At 43.7% G+C, this 24,209-nt stretch overlaps 2 protein-coding genes across 2 annotated transcripts; both read right to left on the bottom strand.

Annotated features, from left to right (window-relative positions):
• Nucleotides 1-4,373: 4,373 nt before the first annotated feature.
• On the bottom strand, nt 4,374-5,893 carry LOC119321814 (protein MIZU-KUSSEI 1-like). Its single transcript, XM_037595346.1, has 2 exons — nt 4,977-5,893; nt 4,374-4,905 (listed from the first exon to the last, which is right to left on the bottom strand). Exons 1-2 carry the CDS (start codon nt 5,515-5,517, stop codon nt 4,583-4,585), a joined length of 864 nt encoding a protein of 287 aa, XP_037451243.1. The 5' UTR covers nt 5,518-5,893; the 3' UTR covers nt 4,374-4,582.
• A 984-nt stretch (nt 5,894-6,877) lies between these two features.
• Nucleotides 6,878-23,488, bottom strand: LOC119326812 (calpain-type cysteine protease ADL1-like). The gene is made up of 32 exons (XM_037600412.1): nt 23,288-23,488; nt 21,401-21,587; nt 20,490-20,740; nt 19,421-19,603; nt 19,198-19,333; nt 18,925-19,055; nt 18,732-18,846; nt 17,617-18,643; nt 17,414-17,524; nt 16,886-16,944; nt 15,774-15,936; nt 15,081-15,354; nt 14,844-14,994; nt 14,656-14,767; nt 14,391-14,556; nt 14,208-14,278; nt 14,015-14,106; nt 13,697-13,859; nt 13,523-13,594; nt 12,704-13,081; nt 12,507-12,622; nt 12,109-12,406; nt 11,472-11,791; nt 10,737-11,088; nt 10,308-10,625; nt 10,125-10,229; nt 9,882-10,010; nt 8,892-9,272; nt 8,680-8,817; nt 8,086-8,322; nt 7,581-8,003; nt 6,878-7,404 (listed from the first exon to the last, which is right to left on the bottom strand). Exons 2-31 carry the CDS (start codon nt 21,526-21,528, stop codon nt 7,698-7,700), a joined length of 6,483 nt encoding a protein of 2,160 aa, XP_037456309.1. The 5' UTR covers nt 21,529-21,587; nt 23,288-23,488; the 3' UTR covers nt 6,878-7,404; nt 7,581-7,697.
• Nucleotides 23,489-24,209: the final 721 nt, after the last annotated feature.

Genomic DNA, 24,209 nt, shown 5'->3' with positions numbered 1-24,209 from the left:
TTTCTTGTTACACATAGCAAAATTAATTAAATTTTTTACTTTTTTATAACTCATTCTATCAACATACTAGTTTGATTAGTATATTTTTCTATTACACTCAGCAAAGTTAATCACATTTTTTACTTCTTTATAACTTATTCTATCAACATGCTAGTTTAACTATTATATTTTTCTATTAAACTTAGCAAAAAAGTAACCACCTTGGATAGGTAAGACACACTTTATCATACAACTTTAATGGATCCATCATTACGCACATAGTTAACACTAACTTTAAGTCATATTTTCCAAGGATAATTACATCTGCCAATTCTTTCTGAGACATTGCCCCTCGAAACCATTCTTCAAATCATGTTCTCCTAGATTCTAAAAATAAATAAAAGAATCACAAAATCACATTCCTCCATGGATTAGTTTCTGCCACTTGGGTGAATTGTAGTGTATATAAATATGTGTTTGATTTGCTTTCATTTAGCATGTTTAAATATCTTGGGAAGAACTCTAATTTTTCTCCAACAAATATCATGAAAGAATACTAAAAAAAGGCATTAGAGAGGTTTCTAGAATATGCTTTTATCTAACAAATATCATGAATGAGATAGTAAAAATATCATGCAAGAGGTTTCTAAAATAAGATTTTGTCTCGTCCACAAAATAAAAGAGTAAAGCACTTTCTATCTTAGGTGTGAGTGGATAAAAAATATAGAGTGTATGAGGTGTACTTACAAGGGCTTGTCCTTGAATACTTGGTATTGCTCGTTTATTGAATTTTCTATGGTCAAGTCATTGTATTTTATGACCTGACAACGTACACTCGGTAGGTATTGCAATAGCATCACTCACGGTTATCAATATAGGCCGATGTGACTGATATATCAACCAATATATCCATTTAACATCCTACTAATACCGATTTAGTATGTCATATCATAAATTAATTTCGCACATATCGACTGATATAGACCGATATATGGGACAATATGACCAGCCTTTGGCATGATATCTTGACTAATATGGGCAATATGGAGAGGGGCATTTTGGAGGATGAGCTACCTGATGCTAGGTATCCGGACATGTGTTTGCTCACTGTGATCTGGACAATATGATTTACTATGGCAATACATGATTAGAATACAACAATTTTGAACAACGTTACCGTATACACTTGGCCCATGTTGGTGAATTACCTCGTCCGGATTCATGTGCACCACATACATCAACTTTTTTTCTCGTCATTTATTTCTCCTCCGCTCCTGTCTTTGCTCGCTCATCTCGGTTGACACCGCCGGCAATGTCGAGTTTGGGGATGTAAGTCTCCAGCAACCTTTTCAAGTGCATTAAAAGTGATCTGCATCCAGATCGGGATGAGGGGAGGAGACGAGATCGATCTGGGTTAATGTCTTGCCACTTGCTGATGATTTCCTCCAAGGAAACTTCTGCCTCCTCCAGCTTGCCTGCTCCATCCCCATGCTCCCATCCGTGCTCCCACTTCATCCTACGGTTGTCTTTTTTTATTTTTCCTTTCTAATCTAATCATCTCCCCTCTGATTTTAAGGGGGTGGGGTCGGGCCTTATTTTGTTCCAATCAAATCATGCCACATATGCGGGAGCACGGATGGGCACACACGCGGGGAGCAGGCAAGTCTCGTCCGAAACTTTGCTCCTGCTTCTTGTTTGCCATGTTTTCTTGATCTGATTGGATATGGTCGGGACTTTCCACTGGATTTGTATGTGTATTTTTGGTTTTCCTATTGCATTGCTTGAGATTTGGGGTGATTTTTTAGATTGTGACAACTTTTTAAAAAACAATTGGGTAATTTATGATGGATCGTTCTATCCAGCATACTCCTCTATGGAAAGGTACTTGCGTTTGTGGATTTTCATTTATTATTTTTGTTGGCCCAAATTTTTGATCTTATTTGTGTGGGTTTTACATATGGTATATGAATCTATCAGCAAAAAAAATCCTCGTGATTGTACAAATAAAAAGGATGTATTTGTTCAGAAGATTGTGATTCTCTTATCCTCTGAGATCAGGATGTTTTTTTATGTTCTTAGTTTATGAGTGTGAGACCATATTACACCTTGGACTAAAAATGTAGCAAACATCATGCGGGGTACTTTTGCCCATTGATATGTTGATGAATCATTTCTCGGTACAATGAATATCAGTTCTGCAAAACTTTTGATGAATCTGCAATTTTGGTTATTTTTGTGACGGATTTGATATTTCTTTTGGTCCATTTGTGATGATTTTAGTGCTTAATCCTAAGTAGCAGTATGTTCCAGCTAATGCATAAGATTAGTAAGCTGGATTAAGTTAACACATCATTTTGTCCATGCTCGTTGTTGTTAGGCCATCTATTAATCAGCAAAATATGTACCCAAGGAACCAAGAGCTGCAGTCAAAGCAGTTATTAAAGCTCAGGAACAACGTAACCAAAGGCACAAAAAGAGATGATGTATCCTAAATTTATACTCGGGGTGGGGGGCAATGCCTCGCCTTCTTCTCCTTGAGCTTGGAAAACAAATTTGGAGCTTACTCACTAAAAAGTAGATCTTGAGGTGAGTTGCCAACTTTCACAAACTTCTCGCAGCAAATGCACAACATTGGAAGCTTTGAGGTGAATGCAACAGTACTTTCCTACAACTCAAGCATAAGAAAAATATGTACAAATAAAATGGACCATTTTATTTTATTTTTATTTTTTCTTAGTGAGTCCCAAGCCATATTTTTATAACCATGTGACAAATACCTAATATAACTCATGAATTTCATTGGTCCCCTAGTTACATGTCATTACCACGAAAGCATACATTGGGGGCTAAGTTGTCCTTTGAAGTAGAGATTTAGAGATGTTTATAGTATGACATGTCAAAATGGCGCATGCATGGAAGCTTAGAGGAGCACACCCAGAGGAGTGCATGTCCGCAGGCACATAGGGTTACATCCCTGAGATAATGTGTGGGAAATGAGCATTGAACTTGCCCCATGCATGAGCAAAGCTCGGCCGGTGGACCACGGTGGCGGGCTTGTGTCCTTCCTCGGCGAGGGGTCCTCCGGTGTGTGGCGGCGCCCTGAGCGCCTTGCATGATGGCAGAGCCTAGGTGCTAGGGCGGCAACCCCAGGGGCTATCGGCGGTGGCTGCGCCACTATGGGTGTGAAGGTAGCATGGTAACTAGTCGTGCAGATCGGTGGCAGTGGATCGGAGCTTCCCCTACAAAGATTCATTCTGTTCTGGGTGGGGGCGACTCAGGCGCCGACTGGCGGCCCTGGACTGCAGTAGCTTCACGTCTGGGGTGTCTTGGTCCCCCCCCCCTCCCTGGTGGTGGTGTGACTCCCTTTCGGTGGAGTGCTTGGCGGCGAGGTGCGGCGAAGTTCCGGCGGATCTTGATCTGGATCTGGTTGGTGGGCTTGGTCCGTGGATACTTGCAACTTGAAAGCATGGTGAAGTTAGGCCTCGACTGCTCCTTGGCACCACGGTGGTGCAAGCGGAAGTGGTGGTAGCTCGGCATGGTGGTGTTGGTGGGGCGAGACGATGCAGCTTCATCGTTGTGGTGTTGCCGCGACGGCGGAACGAACCAACATGGGTGGTGTGCCCCATTCCGATGGGCAGGAATGGTGATGATTCGGATGAAAGTCATGCCCGTCTTCGGTCGGTGCCAGCGGCGATGGCGCATGTGGGCATTGTTCCCCTTCTTGGAGGCGTCATTGTGGTATGTTGGCACCTCGCTCGCTCTCACTTGGTTGGTTGTCTCGGGGCGAAAGTCTAGGTTCGGTTCCAAATCGGTAATGGCGACGCACTCGACATTGTTCCTTTGTTGGTGCTTACCGTTGTTCTGGATTGTTCTTCAGGTGAGCTATGTACGTCGTCATGGATGAGTCCAAGACCATGACATTTCCAGGGTTATCTGAGTCCTATCACCCACTCAAGCGTAGTTGGTGCGTCGGCAAGGATTGTTCGTTTGGAGGTATCGCGCTTTCGAGTTGACCAGGACATGTACAAGGACGTGTACAAAGTCCATGCAGTGTTGATCAAGACGCGGCTTTGTTGGTCAATTTAGGACAGAACCTCATGCGTTGGGGTTGTATTGTGTGTGTGCGCACGCGCGCGCGTGTGTGTTTACTTTTCACCCTGGTTGTGGTGAGAGCTTGCCTGAATTTTCTGTATTTTATCCTCTGTATTTTAAGAGTACAAAACTATGGGCACACAATTTACGTGCGGAAGGAGTTGATCGAATGGATGGGATTGCGTCCACAATACCATGAAAATATATTTCATGAGAAGTCTAATAATATTGATTTGGTTCTGTAGATGATTATATTTTGTTCTATAAATTTGGTTAACCTTTGCTCTAATGTGCACTGCATGTTAAAATGGAGGAAATATTAACATTAATTTTGATTAAGCACTAGAGTGAGCAATGATACTATTGTACGTACTACATACTGTACAAGGCCAGCCAATTAAGTCCTGCAACAGAATACATGGAACCCAAGAGAAAGAAAGGAAAAAAAAATATGCATGCACAAGGACGTGTACAAAGTCCATACAGGAAGAATTGTTTGCTCGATCGGCCGTCAGACTCTGAGCAGGTAGATGCTGAGCTCGGGTCCTCCGCTGCCGTCGGGGTTCATCATGTAGAACGCCTCCGAGTCCCTCGATCCGACGACCCGCTCGAACTTGGCGCGCATGTACATCAGATCGCCCTCGCCGGCGCCGCCTGCGGCCCCGGCGGCACCGTCGTCCGGGAGCACGCCGGCGCCGACGGACACCTGCTCCACGGCGCCCAGCACGCGCCACTCGTCGGCGCCGCACTCGCGGTGCACCGCGTAGCCGCACTTGAGCCCGTTGCAGTACGCGCGCCACGTCGGCTCCTCCAGCAGCGGCCGCCGCTTCTCCCCTGCACGTGCTTGCGGGTTAATCTGTGTGGCCTTGGCGCTTGAGCTGTGATTGTACAGGTGGCGGACGTACCTGCGTTGAGCGGCGGCTTCTCGCACTCGAGCGCGAGGCGCACGAGGCCCGAGGACATCTCCCTGACGAGCGCGCCGGTGGAGTAGGCGGCCATCTCCACCAGCAGCACCGGCGCCGATCGCGGGTCCGTCTGCAGCGCCACGTGCACGCGCCCGCGCCGGCGCCCGAAGATGGTGCCCGTGACGCACGACCCGAGCTGCCGGCGCCGGCGCCGGTGCGTGATCGCCGCCAGGAACACCGACCGCAGACGCGCCAGCGCGTCCGCGCGCTTCTTCCTCGACGACGAGGAGGAAGAGGAGGACTGCTCGCCGGTGGAAGACGAGTGCGCGGAGGACAGAGCGGCTGCTCCAGCCTCCTCCTCGTCTCCCTCGTCCTCCGCCTCTTGGCCGCTCGGCCCGCTGCGCTGCGGCGCCTTGCTGGAGCGCTTCTTGAGCAGCCAAGTGAAGCTCCCGCTGCCACCGCCGCCGCTCGGTGCGGTGGCGCTCCTGGAGCTGGAAGAGGGGAGGGGCAGCGGGGATGCCGCGCGAAAGGCTCTCGCCATGATGGCCAGCGCCGGCAAGCTCGCGCACTCTCTCTGCCTTTCTTTGCTGCGCCCGTCCGTGCGTGCGCGATGCTAATGATTCGTGGCCGCTGGGTGGAGTATTTGACGGGGTTTTAGTGGCAAAGCCGCCTGCTTTAAGGTGGTTAGCACTTGGCAGGGGTGGTGGCGGTACGCTTTTCGCAAAGCGGCTCGCGCGGGGAACACCCTGCCCGGCGCGGCGTAAATACCAGCACGAGAGGACGAGAGGGAATGACCGGTGAGGTGCGGTGCGATGCGATTAACACGGCCGCCTGACGGACCGACCGGCCGGCCGGGCAACCGAACGGGCAGGCAGGGCACGTACGGGCGTCGCGCAGGTGTCTCGGAGCGGCGGATGTGAGAGGGCACAGCACACAGGCCACAGGGCGTGCGCGTACATGTGCCGACGTTCCATGGTTGACACCGATAGGTGACGTGATACCGGGGCTCGGCGTCAGTAAAAGTTCTCCTTGGCACCTTTTTCCTTTCTGGCCTGATAATCATCGCTGCTGCCTACAATCGTGCAGCTTATTGAAGGGCACAACGGTTGTGACCTGAACAATGGAAATGTTTATCGGTTCTATTTGTACAAAAATTTGTTTATCGCTTCGGACACCCAGGGTATACCTGGCCATACCTCGGGTCGGGCCGGGCTTTGGGCCGGGCCTAGCCAAGCCCGACGCAATAATCCCAGGCCCGGGCCCGGCCCGACCAACGGGCCTGTTTTTGGGCCTGAGCCCGGTCTGAACATCTAAAAGCCCGTCGGGCTTCGGGTCGGGTCGGCCCGACCTTCAGGAAAGCGCAAAAATGACTGGTCCAGGCCTGGCCCGGCCCGGCCTTCAGGCTCAAAATCTAGGCCCAGGGACAGCGTCGGGTCGGGCCGGGTCGGGCCTTTTCGGGCCGGGCTTCCCATGGCCAGGTATAACCCAGGGCTCACCCCGTATCCCGTAGATGTACGTACCTACTGCGGACGATTTGCTTCCCGCACGTATACGCAGCTCAGGCTATGGTCACTGACTCAGGTGGCGGTCCCCCAGAAGCACCCACCTCTACGGCGCCGGATTATTGCATGCCGGTCACTGCCGAATTGGCGTAAAGACGAGGAGCACTTCAAAGAGTTTTGAGTTCAAGACTGCGTGCGTGCTCTGCCCAGCTGCGCATGATCCACACCGTCGAACCTCCCGTGATAAGTTATGAAGTCTAAAATAGTGCAGTAATACTGCTCGAGTCCGAATCCATTTTCGTAGGGGGAAAGCAGAATCCCTTTAGTCATTGTTTCGTAGGGGGAAAGCAGATCCCTTTTAGTCATTGCAACACTGGGTGAATGACGAGCACAGGAACAAAGGCTTCACATCATATACCAAAAAATCGCTTCCTTTCAATGAGATCAGATTTCGATTACATACAGGCAATCAATGAAAACAACTATGGCCAGACTACCCTCAGGTTATGGATCAGCAAAACTGCAGCTTGCTAGAACGGCATTTCCAAGCTGCACAAGAGCGATATGCGCTTAAGAACGACACGCGCAAGGTTAAACTCATCTAACTCTATAGTATGTACAGGGGTAACACGGACAGGTATACACAGGATTGGGCTACTAGGTCTAAATGTCAGCTGCCACCACTATCTACAAGCATGGACACAAAACGCCACGATTCTTTTCATCCAGCACATGCACCGATCAATTCACGCCATGCAACCTGCTGACTGGAAACGTTACCTTCTCTTTCTTTGCTAGCAAAAACATTGCCTTCTCTCATCAGCTTGCAGGTAGAGCGCCCTGATGGATTCCAGCATATTCAGGTCCAAGTGCAGAGCTCTGCATCATAAATCCCAGCTATAGGCGTACCGCTCTTAGCAAATACCCTGAAATGGTTATAAGGTCCGTCAGTTGTCTGAACTCCATCTTTTTATCTAAATTAATGCAGCAGCACACCAGATAGGTTGTTTATAGTTTGGAGCACACTGCAGCATTAGACCATACTGCCGACGGAAGTAGGGCAAAGTCGGAACATAGACAACTGCAAGGATCAAGCGCTTACCCATTTCCTGGTCTTCTTGAACCCACAGCTGGGCCTGTCACTCGGCCTCAAAGAACCTGGGCCAGCAGCTGTGAGGCACAGCGACCAGTAGCAACCGCATGGAGTCTCAATCTTGCCCTAAACAGCTTCTAGTTTGATTGGTGCTTTTGTAAAAACTGACAAAACAAAAGGTGCTTCCTCCCCTGGGTGGATAGTTGTTGGCACAATTGTGTATCCTTTCGGATAAGGTTCCAAGACCAATTCACACGATATCTCCCTTGAGTTTACATAATCTGTCCCGCCAACAGATTCATGCATGTAGATATTGTAAGCAGCACGGCAGCCCCTTGTCTTGAGTATCCTCATTCCAATATAAAACATGGAAGAATCATGACTAGATTGGTAATTCCTGAAACCATTTGTCTTTCTAGAGAAACCAACACCCTGACAAGCAGAAGTCCGTGTCAAAATCAGCATCAAAGTGCTTTCTTCAAGTCTTATATTAACACATGCAGATGGCACATACCTGTGTAAGGGTAATAAACACATGGACAGGATACAGTGCATCACGTCCTGTTACCCTAAGTCGGTACTGAGGATTTTGATGCCACGAGTCATAATCTTGGCAACCACCTGCACTGTAGCCACGCCATTGCCCATGGACAGAATAGCGCATCTCAGGTGGATAAACACGACAAACATATATTGATCGGAAGTGGATCTGAAAATCTTGCCAAGACATCCAGAATACACCATTCTTTGACTGCACCAACAATAATAGACAATAAGATACTGTGGTGAGTGGTGAGAGTTGTAAATTCAAATGCAGGTGCCTGTTTTTTTCGAAAGAGACAATTTATAACCAAAAATTGCAGGGGTGGCTATTGAAGTATTGATAATAAGATGCTTTTTATTTTCACAGTATTTAAAAATAAGCTGCACTCTGTTTACTTGATTGCTTACACATTGAGATGGTAAAAACTGTGTGGAACAGTTTTTTCATAATAAAAATATATTGTTTGTTCTGGTAATACAAAAAAATCAATGTTAATCCTTTCTGATGAAAGCTAATGGAGTACAATCTACTCACTCAAAATTATAGCCGGGAAAAGATTAGTACCTGTGGAACATGCTTGAGCTTATGCTTTATTCGTTCAGTCCACTCTTGTGACGAGTCTGACCATGGCCCATTCCATTCAACTTCATTTGCCCAAGGATTTCTAATTTGGACAAGCTTGTGGCCATCAACTTCTCTTATCTGAAAATACAGTATAAATGTATCAACGTAGAATGGAGACTGCCAAAAGCTGGAACAAACAAATGAGAGCAAACCTGCAAAATGGAGTAAGCATGTCCCTGAACAATGCCGCTTGATGAAATATGAGCATCAGAGCCAGAGGGACTTCCAGCACCAAGAAGAAAACCTTCTTGATTAAAATGTAACAGCTGAGACCACAATCTTCCACTAGCAAGATCGATCTGTGCTTGGGGACTCCGCATATCAATCTCCTCGCCAGCTCCTCCTGTGAGGTCAACTAGAGCATCTTGCACAAGCCCGCCTTCTAGCGCCTCATAAGAGCCATGAAGTTTTGCATAAGCTTTCTCAAGAATGGATACCCATAGCTCATTTTGTTTCCTACTCGTAGCAAATGCTGGTTTTCCAGGAGACTCGCAGGGAATCCAATCATCGACGACCACAGCCACCCACTCACCCTAGTGGAAAAGCGTGATGAAGAAAGAGTCAAGTTAGCTGAAGATAATGCATATGCTCTAGTTCATAAAATGAATTAGATTATTGGTGGAAAATAATGCATAAACCCTAGAGAAACTATGATGCACCCTAGACAAATCTCTGTGTGCACTAGTTCGTTCTCTTGGGTACTGTTGAGTTTGATCAGGAAATTGTGTGATCACTAATGAATTGATCTATAATACATGTAGGCATAATCTACTCAATTAAATGGGGGAACAGAACTGTGCAGGACTGCAGGCATGTGCTAAATTGATAAAACTGCACTAATGAATAATTTTGGTATCTTTTTTACTGCAATACGTGCATAATGTACTATATGTAAATTGGGACAGCTGCTTGTCAGGGTGTTAGTTTGTTGGAGTATATGATAACAAAGAGGCATCAAATATAATATGGGACTTCTGCTAACATCTCTAGGTTCAGGAGAAACGCCAATAATCTGAGTGGTGTAATATCCCCGTCTATTTACTTCACATGTACGCGTATATATACCGGTCTATGGCCTCATGGAAATAGAAGCTGAATATTTCCTCACATGGTATCAGAGATAGGTTCAGAGTATCAAATACCTGAATGCAGAATCGGATAGTGTAAATCCCTTCTTCATTGTATGCTGGAGTGATTATAACTTCAGATATACGAGACATCTCAGTTAAAACTGCAACTGCACTCAGGAACCAGCAGTCTCCCAACCGACCCTGAAAAGAACAGTTAGGGAAATTCGTTAGTACTATCAAAACATGATTTAATCTTGCTAAAAAAATCTACTGTAGGGAAAAATACCAGAGCGGCACAAACCAAACACTATATACCTGGCATACGTCCGAGGAATTCACAGAACCAGAAAACAAGCATGGCTGAGAATTAATAGATATCTCCTTTGCTATGTCAGAAGGCCTCGTCCACTCAGAAACAACCTGAACTCATACAAAAATCAATTGTAAAGACTTGAACAATATTTAGTGCACAAGAGCACATATATGCATGAACAGTACCTGCAATTTTAGAGGAGGGTTCCCTGGATCCACGTATAAAGATCGATCATCTGGAGGGAACTCTTGATCAGTAAATGCCCTCTCCCCTTTTGCACTAAGAGCTTCCCTGACAGCCCTTTCAACAGACAGCATACGCTGGTTGACTTCCTCTCGTGTCTCAAACCTCGGTTTTCTGGGTCTTCTAGCAAAGGAATCAATGTCAATAGCTACTGCATCGCGCACCGGACGTTTCCTACCACTTGAATACTGCCCGTCCCATTCGACATCCTCTTGATCATATAGCTCATAGTTTGCTTCTTCACTCTCCCAGTCATCCACCTGAATGAAAATACAGTAAATTTAAGACAATGGCATTTGTAATTTCATATTACCTTCAAAATAATGACATCACAAAAGGGTACAAATAAGGAATTAGAAGCTAGAATATACCCTAGCAGAATAGCTTCCATGCCAAGCATCTTCAGCTGCAAGGTCAAAAAAGCCATACTCCGCAGGACTCATGGTTGTATATAGCGCAGCAATCTCATCTTCAGTCAGACACCTTCCCCATAAGAAAGCATCCATTATCTGCATCTTTGAGTCTGTACCTTCACTGTCTGACCTACCAAAGGCATCCAAGTCTGTGGGTGGCCTCGCACCAACCCAAATATCTGCCCCAGGTTCCCATACGCCGTTGTTTCTAGGCAACGGTAATCCATTCTGATATCCATCATAAACTCCATCTATGAAAGAAGTTGCTTCACCTAGGTCAGCATCTATAGTCACTGTGACGATATGCCACCTGCAAAATCAATCGGCGAGTATGAGACTAGTAAAAGAAAGTAGAGGAAACTAAATCTGCATCAAAAGATTTTTCAGTGGAACTACCGCCTAATTATTCATTGAAAATATTACAACTAAAGCAACACTATAGGGGAAAACCACTAATAATGTAGCAGGAGTTAACAGGTCTGGTCTGAACCACAAATGTTAAGATTTACATTCTTTCTATACAGATACTAGTCGAAGAAAAAGTGGAACCCCACAGAAAAACAACACGGTAAGTCTGTAACAGACAGTAAATGCTTGCGGTCACTGCAGTGGCAAGGAAAAGTTGAACAGGCTAGCTGCTTTTGATTTTCTTTTGTTTCCACACAAAATATAAAACTGGTGAAAAGTTCATACCTGCCATCTGCAATACTTGATGCACCAATATTCCACTCTTTAGCAACAGTAGTCATCCTTTCACCCTTAGTTACCAATCTAAGACCAACCTGCCCTGCTTCCATTCCCTGTTCTGACCCTGCCACCAAGATTTCCCAGCAAACCTTCTTCTCAAATTCGGTTCCGAAAAGACAGACTGGACCGGATACCGGTTGAACCATTACTGCAATGGAGAAGCTCACTCTTTGACTTTGACAAAGACACAAGTCAATTTCTCCACAATGGCGCCCGGTACTCCTTGGTTCATCATCAAGTACACATACAGCACCTGGAATGCTAGTCTGTTCACCAGTTTATAACAATGTCAGATATCTAAAATTCTAAATAGTATCAGCAAGAAAAGGAATGCTAGTCTATTCAACAGTTCGTAACTAATGGAAATGTGCATGTAGCATGTGCTATAGAATTTATTTTAAAACGCTATTTTTGATCATGAAGTCATTAAACGGATGTGTTGTCAGGTTACCAGTTCAAGGTGAACCACGAAACATTCAATAAACTCACAAAGGATGGCTATCCGCAATTCGTGCACCCAAAAAGTACATATTTTTGCATATAGCACCATAAAAAATAAATATAAGTATAATGGGAATAGCACCTGCTCTGCTCGTCGTGCCAATTGTGCTTTTCGTATGTGAAGGGCTATTGACGAGACTCTGTCCCTGGCAAAAGAGTCTTCCAGAGCAGAATCACCTCCCACGGCTCTGACAGCTGCAGCCATAGCCGCAGCATCCCTGCTTCCAGCATTAGGTATATTAGACAGCAATGATATTTCGAGCTCCTTCCATTTGCGTTCCTCCTTCTCCAACAATGCCTTCCTTCTTTCCCTTCCCTTCCCTTCTTCCTCTCTCCTTTGCATCAAGACCTCCTCTTCCATTTCTTTCTCCCTTATGTAGCTGCAGACATAAATAAAAGCAAAATTTTGACGATGAGCTCATGACTTCCAGGGAGCCCTACATATAAACTATGGTATCATGTAAAAACATCACTAATTACCTTTCTTGAATAAGTTCAAATTGCCTTCGATCTTCAGGCATCCATTTCTTAATTTCTTTAGCACTCAAGTCAGAAAGACCTATGCTGTCCAAAAATAGCCTAAGACGAACTTCATCCTGAAACAAACAGAAATATACAGCATTAACAATGCTCATGAATTAGGGAGAGACAAGAATGGCGAAAAGTATAGAGTTTACCTGTATTTGTTCAGCTTTGGCAGTCAATCCAAGCAACAGAAGCAAATAACCACCAAATTTGTCCCACATATAAACCCATTCAGTATCAATTGCCTCTTCCAAAGCCAAGATGCGTGCATGGGCACACATATTCCTCCGATAATCAACGTCTGCTGGAGATCCAGGGCAAACCATGAAACAATTTTTTACTCCACAAAAGAAAGATCCTGTAGTGACTTCTTCATTTCTCAAACGATCCCTCAGTTTCATAACATCAGCCCTAGGAAGCACAAAGTTCCCAGCCCTATCCAAAGTAACAGCAGGATCTCCCACCAAAAGAGCAGCAGAACTTGCAGACCTCTGAGGTGCTGAGTAAGTCCCGGATATAGCATTTCTTGTCTGAGTTGTACAAAGAACATATGGTCAACCATACAGTAACAACAATATTATATTGTTATATGGTGCTCTCATTGTCATGTGCATATCCTGGAAATTGGTGGACTCGCTAACAAGATTCTCATCTAGACTGACAGCTGATAGATAATCATGCCTACGGCGGAAGAACTATTGGCACGTAATTACAAAAGGATGCCATCTCGGTAACATTTATGTACTTCTGAAAGTTCACGGATAGGAAAGGTATGCAACGAGGTAGAATGTGCACTAGCTAAGCACAAATTTGGTGATAGTTCTCAACAAATGTTGTTAATGAAAAGAAAGTTGAAAAGATGGTTCAGACAGGATTAACAGTGGTATGCAGAAAAAAATGCTATATTGACCAGTTTTCAAATCAGTAGTTTGTTAAGAAGCATCTTCATAGTATGATATAAATCGACTTACTTTGTTAGCAGACCGTGACATTGCTTGAATAACTGTGTCCTTGCTGAGAAAATGAATGGCATCCTCCATCATCTGATTCAAGTTTCATAGGGATTATTACTTGGAATTACAGATGAAAAAAGGGCAAAAACAAAGAATGTTCGGTGTTTGCTTATACTGTACAAAAGTACCAACCTTAAGAGTTAGGCATGGACGAGAAACAGCGAAACTGAAGGCAATTACAAGAGTGCTAGCACAAATAGCAGCCCCAACAAACGGTGGATTCATTATTTGACTAGCGATAACACCCCAAACTTCAGTTGCCAATGCAATCCCATACAAGATAAGAAAGGCGTAACTGTAAAGAGAGTGGTGTTAGGGTATTTTATCAGATGACAACAGCACATATAGGATAGGACAGAACAGAAACAAAAATAAACTATGATCAATACAGAACATAAGAAAGATTAGGTTCATCTCAGAAGGTTATGGTATGAAGGTTGTTTACCATACCTAACATTTTTGGCAGAGTCTGCATGAGCATCATAAACATATACGGGTAATACCCGTGGTGAATAAACAACAATTGGTGGAGATAGAAGGACCTGAGAATGTTATATTCATTCAGTGTTATGGGATGATCAGCAAACATCAAAACTAGCATCTGATGGCTAATAGTTATGCAAGTAACATAAATCAAACTTACAGTCAGAGCCCTTCCAGTGAGAAGAAACAGAAATAAGAAATAACCAATAGATGCTCCAAGAAAAGGTTTGCCTGTAAAAGATATTCACATTTAATATGAAATAATGACAGTAGTACAGTGCACCAAGCCGCTAAAACTAGTGAAAGCAGAATGGAAGACAGCGAAGGGAGAACCTGTACTCACCCTGAAACAGACCCATAAGGAAGGCAGCCAGCACGAGGAGAAAAGCAAGGGAACAGACAAGTAGCATCTGTGTTCTTGTTAAATAGAAGTTATTAGATTTCCAGTAGTGAATGACCCCAATAGCAAATACGAGGAACAGGATAACTAGGAGGCATGCGACTCCGACCTGTATAAAGATGGCATGTCAATTATACTCCGTTATAACTTATACACAGATAAATTAAACATGTATATGAAGATTTCTCCATGATTTAGGTTAACTTACAGTCCAAGGTCTAATTGTGACGATGATTGCTGATATTGCACCAAGCAATAGCAGCATTCCCATGCCAACGAAAAGGTAAACTCCTCGAGAGATCTTCCAATCATCATCCTTCCTGCAATTTTTTGCGTTTCATCTCAGCACAGCAAAAATATGAGTAGAAATGCAAATGCTACAGGTGGACTTTATACCATTTATACAGCCCAGTGAACAGAGCAAACATTGCAGGAATGCAAAGTAAGGGGAGTAGTGCTGCCAGGAAATCAGCCTTTAGAGGAATCCCGTCCTCACGTGAATTTACAACTCCCCAATAGGATGCACCGCAGAAGGATACAAGAACAGCTACAAAAAGTAACAACTCGGGAATCAGTTATATCTGAAAGTGTCAGCTTCAATATCAAATTGAGAAAAGATCAAGTACAACATACTTGCGAAAAGGCCAACACATATGGCCGATGAAGGCGAAAATCGGTATGTGGCAAACCAAGCAACAATAGGTATCACCCCAGTAACAAGCACCGCAATTGTGGAAGATAATGCCCATCCAAGATACATAGATGTTGCATAGGGAGAGTAAAAACTCTTTTTATCAGCATCCCATCCTCTGTAGCCTAAAGCATCTAAAGGCTTCGCTGAAACTATTGCACCAAGGCCAATAACTGATGCAATGAAAACAACTATGCTGATTGCGAAGAGAGTCCCCTGACAACAGAAGACTAATAATGAGCAACATGAACATAATTTCAAATACCATTGGTGGACTGAAGGTATCTAGAATAATAATACCCCCTCCGTCCCATATTAGTTGTTGCTGAAATGGATGTATCTAAGACATATTTCAGTGCTAGATACATCCGTTTCAGCGAAACTAATATGGGACGGAGGGGGTAATACTGTAAAATAGGGACAGAAAACTGTCCATGTTTGGATATATATACTGCAGAACATGGTGCATGCAATAAAACTACAGCTCAGGACATAACAGGAAGCTGGGTCAGAGTGTGTCATACATTATAAGTACAGGGTATGCAAAGAGCTTAGATAGATGAACGTTGCATATTGGTTAGTACATATATAAATAATACCCATTGCTAAATTTTAAGAAGATACAAGAAACCAACCTCTTTCTTCCCTGGAGATTGACGGATATTTTCACGATTATCAAGTTCCCCTCCCGGAATCCAGAAACGATAGCCATTACGCATCCATATAGGAATAGCAAATGAGAGGCAAGCCACCATAAGTGGGACCGTGAGAGACAAACCCAATATAACTGATGACTTGCTGCAGAATAGCATAGGTAACATTCAGACCCAAAAAAGGATACGTTTCACCAATGAAAATAGGAATTGCACTCATTGAAGATATCTAGTTGCCACAGAGTCTATATGTAAAACAGGTTTTGACTATAGACAGTGGATGTGTCAAGCCATCATCATTACCCAGCTAAAAAATAGCAGTCAACCTAAAGCTTTAGTCTTGCACATGCACCCAAAATAAATTTAGTTAATCAATCACATAATGAAGCTCATCCTAAGGCAAACTGACAAACAATAGAAAACCTTCAGCAGTGACACCACCATTAGACTTTGTTAAGGGTGTCTGTGTGCTAGCCTAATGCTTAATCCCGTATAATTATTGTACTTGCTTGAATCATGTTTTATTGCATTATATCTTAGCTCACTTGATAACTGGAGTACGAAAATTTGGATCTGTATTTCTCTAACATCCTACAGGATAAAGCACCTCATAGTAGAACCGGCTGTAAATTGATATCCATAGAAACAAAGTGGAGATCTATTTTTGAGCATGTATCATCATCTCATGCCACCTAAAGTGAAACATGCATGTAACACAACTAATAGATATAGGTCACGTCACTTGCCAACTGAGGATGGCACACTCAGGATTTCTAGTATACACTAATCCCGTCCGCAAATATAAAGAGCCGTAAGTTTTTTTAAGAGAAATCACATACACAAATGATTCTCTTGTACAGAAGCCATTGAAGAAAAATTATGTATGAAACGTATATAAATAATAAAGTGCCCTTAAGACCATATGCGGAACAAATGGTTATGACTAGCATGATGTGCATATTATCATTTTATACCCTTGTGAAAATATTTAGTCTTAAGTGAAAATAAACAGGCACAGAAATTAGTTAGCAATATTGCATATGGTTAAAATTATAATAGTTACGGATATTTCAGATATTAAGCAGTGAGTGTACCTCAAGAAAGAGAGAAGTAAGCCAACACATGTACTCAGCAGCCACGCGATGAAGCCATACTGAAGATGTGGAAAACAATGGCAAGTCATATAGCTGAGAATGAAGTTGCATTTCAAGTAAAATTAAGCAGCATAACAGCATACTCAGTGCAATAAAAGGACAGACCCAGCATACTCAGTGCAATGTGAGCACATATTTATTTGTTTTCGAAAGATAAGCACAGATGGCCTTTACATAAGAGAGTTTGATGCACTAAAGCATGTCTAGTAAAGATATCCAGAGTTATCCGGAGGCACGCACATGTATTGCTAAAATTCTTGCACAACATTTCAATCTGCCTCTAGCATCATATTCCTTTTGCATTACATAGCATCTGGCTCATGGTAAGTTTTAGAACAGAAATAGTACAAAGTACTTGTTCTGATATGGTGATAAGAACCTCGTATTAGTATGACGGTTATAATCTGACATGGCATGATAATTGGTACTAAAGAATGAAAAGTTCTCTTGTTGTATATCACTAATCACCTTCTGTGGTTTGGATGTCATCGTCATCTCTTCCGCACGCAGGGACCATGTGAATGCCATGATGGAACAGACGACTGGTGATAAAAGCAGTATGGAGAAACCAAACTCAAACTGCCAAATGAAGGGGGAAAAACTATCACATGTTTTGCCAATGCTAAATCAATCTTTCAAAGCTGCTATAGTGCTTCTGCGACAAATATTACCTGTTCATGTATTGCATTTATCACCTTGATGGGCTCTGGCCGATGGACAGCAACAGTAACCGTCTCTACAATAAATATTAGGGTAAATACAACAAAGGACCGTATTGGAGTACCGGCCACTTGATGAAAAATCAGTCTTGAAATGTTCAACCAATTTTCTAGCCCGTTTCTCCTGAGTTCTTCTGACAAAGAGATCTGGTTTGCAATAGTCGTATCCAATTCCTCAGTAGCAGTAGCATCTGCATCATCTTGATGTTCTCGGTCTGCATCTAGGCTGCTTCTCTGTAGCAAAGCTAAAATCCGTGGATCCATAACCTTATCTTTCAACATGTAAGAAAAATTAGGATCCAGGCCTTTATCATGTAGAAGATTAGCCAGTTCCACGTCTCCAAGTCCCCCATTCCTTTTTAGCATAGATGTGATCTTTGGGTCATTCAGCCTGTCTTGAAAAATTGCAGCTAAGTTCGAATCCAACAGTTGCTGATTACCCGAGGCAGTGGCTGATCCACTAGACCCGCAGCCTTGACTTTCCAACCCGCTGCTAGAACAAACAACAAGTGAAGCAGTGGTATCCCCATGTCTATCTGCAGAAATGATCGCAGTTTCAGAGTCTTGGACAGCAGAAAGGCACGAATTACTGCGATGTGCTAAACTTGCACGTCCACTATCTATGTTCTTGTCAGAGCTTCTGCCTTCTTGACAACTGTTGGATCGATCAAAAGGAACACTATTCCAATGGACCCCATCACTCTGTGAATTACTTCTGTAAATAGAATCAGTAGTGTTACCATGTTGACATGCTTCAACACTACCACTACTACGCTTCACACTAGATCCGCAACCTTCTGATGAATTTGAAGAACTATTTTGTCCTTTTCTTCGAAATCCTTCTCGCAGCTTTATCACTGTACTTCTTAGTGCATCAATCCTTGCAACTGAGGGGTTGGAAATAGAAAGCCAGCCAGAGACAGCAGCAGCTAAAAGAACAGATGCCACAAAAGCATAGCTAATGCAATGTCCAAGGTACCTATAATTTAATACCTTAGTCAGTAAGTAGGAAGAAGTACTAGGACTTGAATATGATCAACTAAAGAAGCACAAAGATGAATACAAACCAGTAATGAACCCCAAAACATATGAGAAAAACGCGCGATGTTCCAGCCACAAATAACGCTAGCGTCCGACTTTTAAGAAGCTCAAACCTGAATGAACACAAACCCAAATTCCAGTCTGTACAACAGAAAACCAGGATGTCAAAGAAACAGATACAGAGCACAAACAATCGATAGTCCACAGAGAAAGCATTACCAAGAATCACTACAGCAACTGAAGTTAAAGCGCCCAACCAACGTGCTTCTTTTGATGTCACACCATACAAGATGGAATAGACAACAAGCACAACCAGGGAGCAAAGGTAGAGAAGCCCTAGATGCAACACCCTGCATTTTTAACTCATCATCTTATTAAATTTGAAAGAAAAATAGATTAGCCAAGTGAACATCATAAAACTTACTGAAGCTGGTATACCGCAGTTTAGTTAAGTTAGTAAAAGATATTTTGAGAATAAAATGCTGGACTCACCTGCTGGATTTTGTCATGTATAACTCACTAGGATCCGGGGGATCAGGGGAGCATGAGACAGGGGCCACTTCAACACAATCAGAATATGCAAACTTGTACGACCTCCGGACGTATTCATCAACATCGAATCCACTTCCTGCAGATAATATGTATTGAATTTCAAAAGTTTCATAATTTTTTATATTAAGATAAGGCTCAACTAAGCTGAGAGAAGTGGCTTTACCATTAAACAGTATTTTACATATAAAGAGCATATTGATGGCCAATGATATTGCAGATAATCCAAAGAAGAATCCAGATGGAGAATTGATCTCAGTAGCACTAGCACCGGCTGTGACATAAACAGCACAAAATTCATAGGCACACAGCAGACCTACTGCCAAGAGGAGAAGATAAGCAACAGCCTCTGCAACAAACAATCCATATGTTAATATCGTTAATAGATCAATCAAAAAGCTCACTAAAGGACAAACAGATAGTTGATTGATCGAGTAGTAGAAACAACTAATACAAAACAAAGTGAAGAAATGATGGAACAACTTTTAGATGAAACAGCTGATAACATTTTGAACCTCCACAGCCCACAGGGATTTTCATTTGTTAATATCTTTAATAGATCAAGCGAAAAGAAAACAAAGTGAAGAAATTCTGGAACAAGTACTGCTGATAACTTTTTTAGATGAAACGGCTGATAACATTTTGAACCTCAAAGGTCCACAGGGATTTAGAACTTCTCTTTATGTAAGCCGTCCGTTTGGTTCACGGCTAACTTAGCATAGGCAAAATGTGGTTAGCTACAGAAGTGATTTAGCCACACTTTGGTTGTGATGATCTAAAAACTTTTATGTTGAACATGTTTTGAAATAATTCCCATAGTATCTCTATTTTCTAATGTGACTAGTCAGCTCCTTCCGCAGGAAATTTTGATATGGAATAATCGCGGTTGTATGGCCAACTATTGTGGGCGGAATGCTAGATGCCGGGACCAAACACCGTGCAAATTGGATACAGAAGTACAAAACGCCATGTCATGGCAAATATATGGGGGTCCAGTAACATTGAATTATTATCGGTGTCTAAAAAGAATTGAGTGTTTATTTATAGCCAGAAGACAGAGGGTTTATTCATGTTCTAGAGAGATAATATAACGCCCACCAAAAATCCAATGCATTTCAGGAGCAACCATACTCAAGCATGATGACGTTTGGAAAAAAAATGAGAACTACATGGGCAAAAAATCTGGAAGAAGAAATGCCAATTTATAAAATCAACACAAAGGATAGAAAACATACTTGAGCTTTGCCATTGTGTTCTCCACCAGAGCATTATAGAGTAGAATGATAGAAGCAAAGCAACGCCAACCATTATAACAGCTAAACCAGTTATGTTCCTTTCCATAAGAGCAATAAGGATGCTTCCCCACACTAGCACAACTGCTATAGGGGAAATGACGACAAGCCATGCAAAAAGGGTCAAAAAGCTGCAGAGTGTGCTTAGCTGAGATCCTTGCGCATAGGCTGGCCATTTCCTTGCGTATATCCAGCTGAATAAGAAAATAGGATGAAAAAGATTAACACCTAACTAGGAAAGCCAAACGAGTGAAACCAGAAGTCATGCACTGTGAACACAATGAGCCCAAATAAGGATGCATATTTGCCAATCCGCTACTCGCCACAAACACAGGATCAGAAAGAAGAAAACACTATACTCCATACATGGACAACAGGCTTTCAGTAATCAGGAAGTATGAAGCTAGAATGGAAATATAATAGAATTGCAAGAATAGTTTCATGCGCTAGTGTGTTACTGATACCAACCCTACCTACTTTGCTGTCTTGATATCATTAGGATAAAAATGATTCTTACTGAGTGAAATATCTGCAAATGCAACAACCAAACTACTAGCTGGATACTCGTGAAAACATTAGAAATATCAAAGTGAGGTAAAGAATAATTGGGGAGAGGGGGGGGGGGTACTTTGCGTATGATGCATGTGATTAGACTGGTGCGTCAAGCTTTATACCAATGGCAACATTCAATGGTACACAAAGATAGCATGGAATTTGAATAAGAAAAAATAGAGTGCACAAACAACGAATTTAACATAGCAGGTTATTAGTTAATCCCAAGTAAGAAACACACAAATGATACATGCAAATAAAAGCATAATCCTCGCAAAAAGTATATTCAAACACCAGCATACCTATATAACCTCCATGGCCTCCAATTCACAGCCCATAGAATCCAAAAGCTGAGAGGGCCAAGGACAGCGAAGAGGAACCCACAGACGCTGCATACCAGAACAACTCCACGATGTTCCTCCTCTTCCATCCTCCCCCTCTACAATCACCTTCTGAAAGCTGAAAGCATGGGTACAGGACCGAAGAAACCTGCCAAACAAGTAGAATGTGATAAATCCCATAATTAGAAATTACAATGCCAAAAATAACTACACGGCACTCGAGTATACAGGTTTGGTATTTACTATCCATACAAAAAGACGCACCAAGAAACCCAAACTATATGATAATAAATTTTGTCTCACCATGCTGCCCTACGCTAGCACAACTTCAGAGACAGGGTGATGTATATGTAGGAGTACCAAACAATGCCATCGCAGCCTCAAAGTCACAATATCGACATGCCTTAAGGACTTCGTTGGTAAACCAGAAAAGCATCGAAAACGGAAAATAATATTCAACACCATTTTAAGAAGTCCGTTATCTGACAGGTAGAAAAGCAAACGGTAGCGCCCATTCCAATAAATCATTGCCCCTTAAGCAGCACCATTATGAACCAATGAAAATTCCGACTATTAGTACGACAGCTCACTTGTCCGACTCCAATCGGGTGAAGACTAAGTCCAGATCCGTGAGAATAACGCCAAAAATTCAAGAAAATAAAAATAGCGCTAGGACAAGTAGTAACGTCATCACCTAAAGTAATCCCAATTCCGTCAAACATTAAAAATACAGTATCACCGGACCAATTGCTGCCTATCGGTGAAGTCCAATCAATGAACTGGAGTTAAATCATTAACATGGCGTGCTAAATTTGATCACTGCGGTGAATCTTCTAATTGACCCCAACGGAAATTCGCTTCTAAAATTTAATGAAGCACATCCAGTTCAGCAGTCCAACCAAAAATTACTCATTACTGCAGAAAGGTTATCAAAATCAGATGCTTAGCCTAAATCACCAAGAACTAAGCTAGACGGAATATTAGGGATATTAATATCTCTTAACACATCAGTCATGTAGGCACCAACGCGGAGGCCTGGCAAGAAATGGAAAGAGATACGTCTCGCAAATTCAAAGATACATACAAAAAGCACCCAATCCAACCGTTGCCCGGCAAAATCACCCTATCCACAGCTATATCTGGAACGTCTCGCAAATTCAAAGATACATACTAAAAGCACCAAATCCAACTGTTGCCCGGCAAAATCACCCTATCCACAGCTATATCTGAAACGCCTCGCAAATTCAAAGATACATACTAAAAGCACCAAATCCAACCGTTGCCTGGCAAAACCACCCTATCCACAGCTATATCTGAAACAGTACCAGCTCATACCCAGTGTGTCTACGCTGTAGAGACAACTAAATTTAACCAAGTCATTTGCTACAAAGTCTCCCAAATGGCCACCAAATCAACACCACTCCAGATGGCAACTAAAGCACCACATGCAGCAACGCGGTGCTCCTAAGCTCCTAAGCAGGCGGCATCATTTCAAGGCTCCCTCCAGGGAGAGGTCGAGCAGCCATCGCAACCCAAAACCCCTATATAAAACCTTCAACATTCGCCTCGTACATGCATATAAGCTCCCCGCAAAGTGGAATCCCGTAGCGTACGCCACAAGCACTACGCGCAGGAAGTGTCCCCAATTCCACACCCCACCAACCCCGCCAATGCGGCGCCTCCGGAGCCCGCAATTCCCGCGAGGAGCGCTCCCAATCGACCCCCCGAGCCCCTCCAGATCCGGCGAACCCCGCCGAAAACGCCCCCGGAATTCCGTCGCGGAAACCCTAGCTTGAGCTCGACTAGACCCAGCGGCGTGGAGGGGGCCCGGAACAGAGGGGCGGTTACCTCAGCGGAGGCGCCGCCTCCGGCGGCGCTACGTCGGGATCCTCGCCGGCGAGCGAAACCCTAGGTACGGCCTCGCCTGTCCTCCGCTCGGGCTTCGATTCGATTCGTCTCCGTGCGGCTGTGCGGACCTGTGTCGTGAGCGTGAGCGAGAGCGAGAGGGGGAGAGGGGAGCTGCTGGGTGGGGGAGACAAGGGAGTGACGTTTGTCAACTTGGGTGGGCTGCGCTGCTGACTAGTGTTTGGTTGGTGTGTGCGCGTCTCCTGCGCGACTGCCTCGGCGTGAGCTGAAGCTCGTGCCGTGTGCGTGCGTGCGTGAGCGAGTGTGCGTGCGCCGAGGGACTCGGGCCGGGGTACACGAACCAACGACCGAGCAACGGCACGCGTTCGACCAGACCTGTTTTTCTTTTCTCTCGAGGCTCACGTCATGTCCCGCCCCTGAAAAGAACGAAATTTTGATAGGGGTATGATTTCCCGTTTACAATCGAGAGCATTTTCTTGCTATTCCCCGTGTCTCATGTATCGTTGGTTTTTCAACCATTCTTGCCTGTGCTCTCCTAGCCATTTCTTTTCTTTTTTGAATTTTCATTGAGTTCATTCGCAAAAGAAAAAAAAACATTGAGTTGCTACGTGTGCAGACTGCACATGCACGAGTGTGCCCATGGAAAAGGATGTGCTCTCTTAAACATTGCTCTCCTAGACATCTTAATTAAGTTGCCATGCATCTTCTCTTGTTCCACGTTATCACCCGAGCTAGCAAAGAGCCGCTGGTTTTTGTTAGAGGCCACTTGATGGAGATGGTAACTACTCCCTCCGTCCGGAAATATTTGTCATCAAAATGGATAAAAATCCCTCTCCCCTCTCCCCTCCCCGCCGGTAGCCGCTCCGGCTCCGGCGTCCACCCCTCTCGCCGGTGGCCACTCCGG

Source organism: Triticum dicoccoides, chromosome 6B, assembly GCF_002162155.2.
Source record: "Triticum dicoccoides isolate Atlit2015 ecotype Zavitan chromosome 6B, WEW_v2.0, whole genome shotgun sequence".
Lineage (NCBI taxonomy): Eukaryota > Viridiplantae > Streptophyta > Magnoliopsida > Poales > Poaceae > Triticum > Triticum dicoccoides.
Note: the sequence above shows the minus strand (reverse complement) of the source record. Positions and strands in the feature narration are given on the sequence as shown.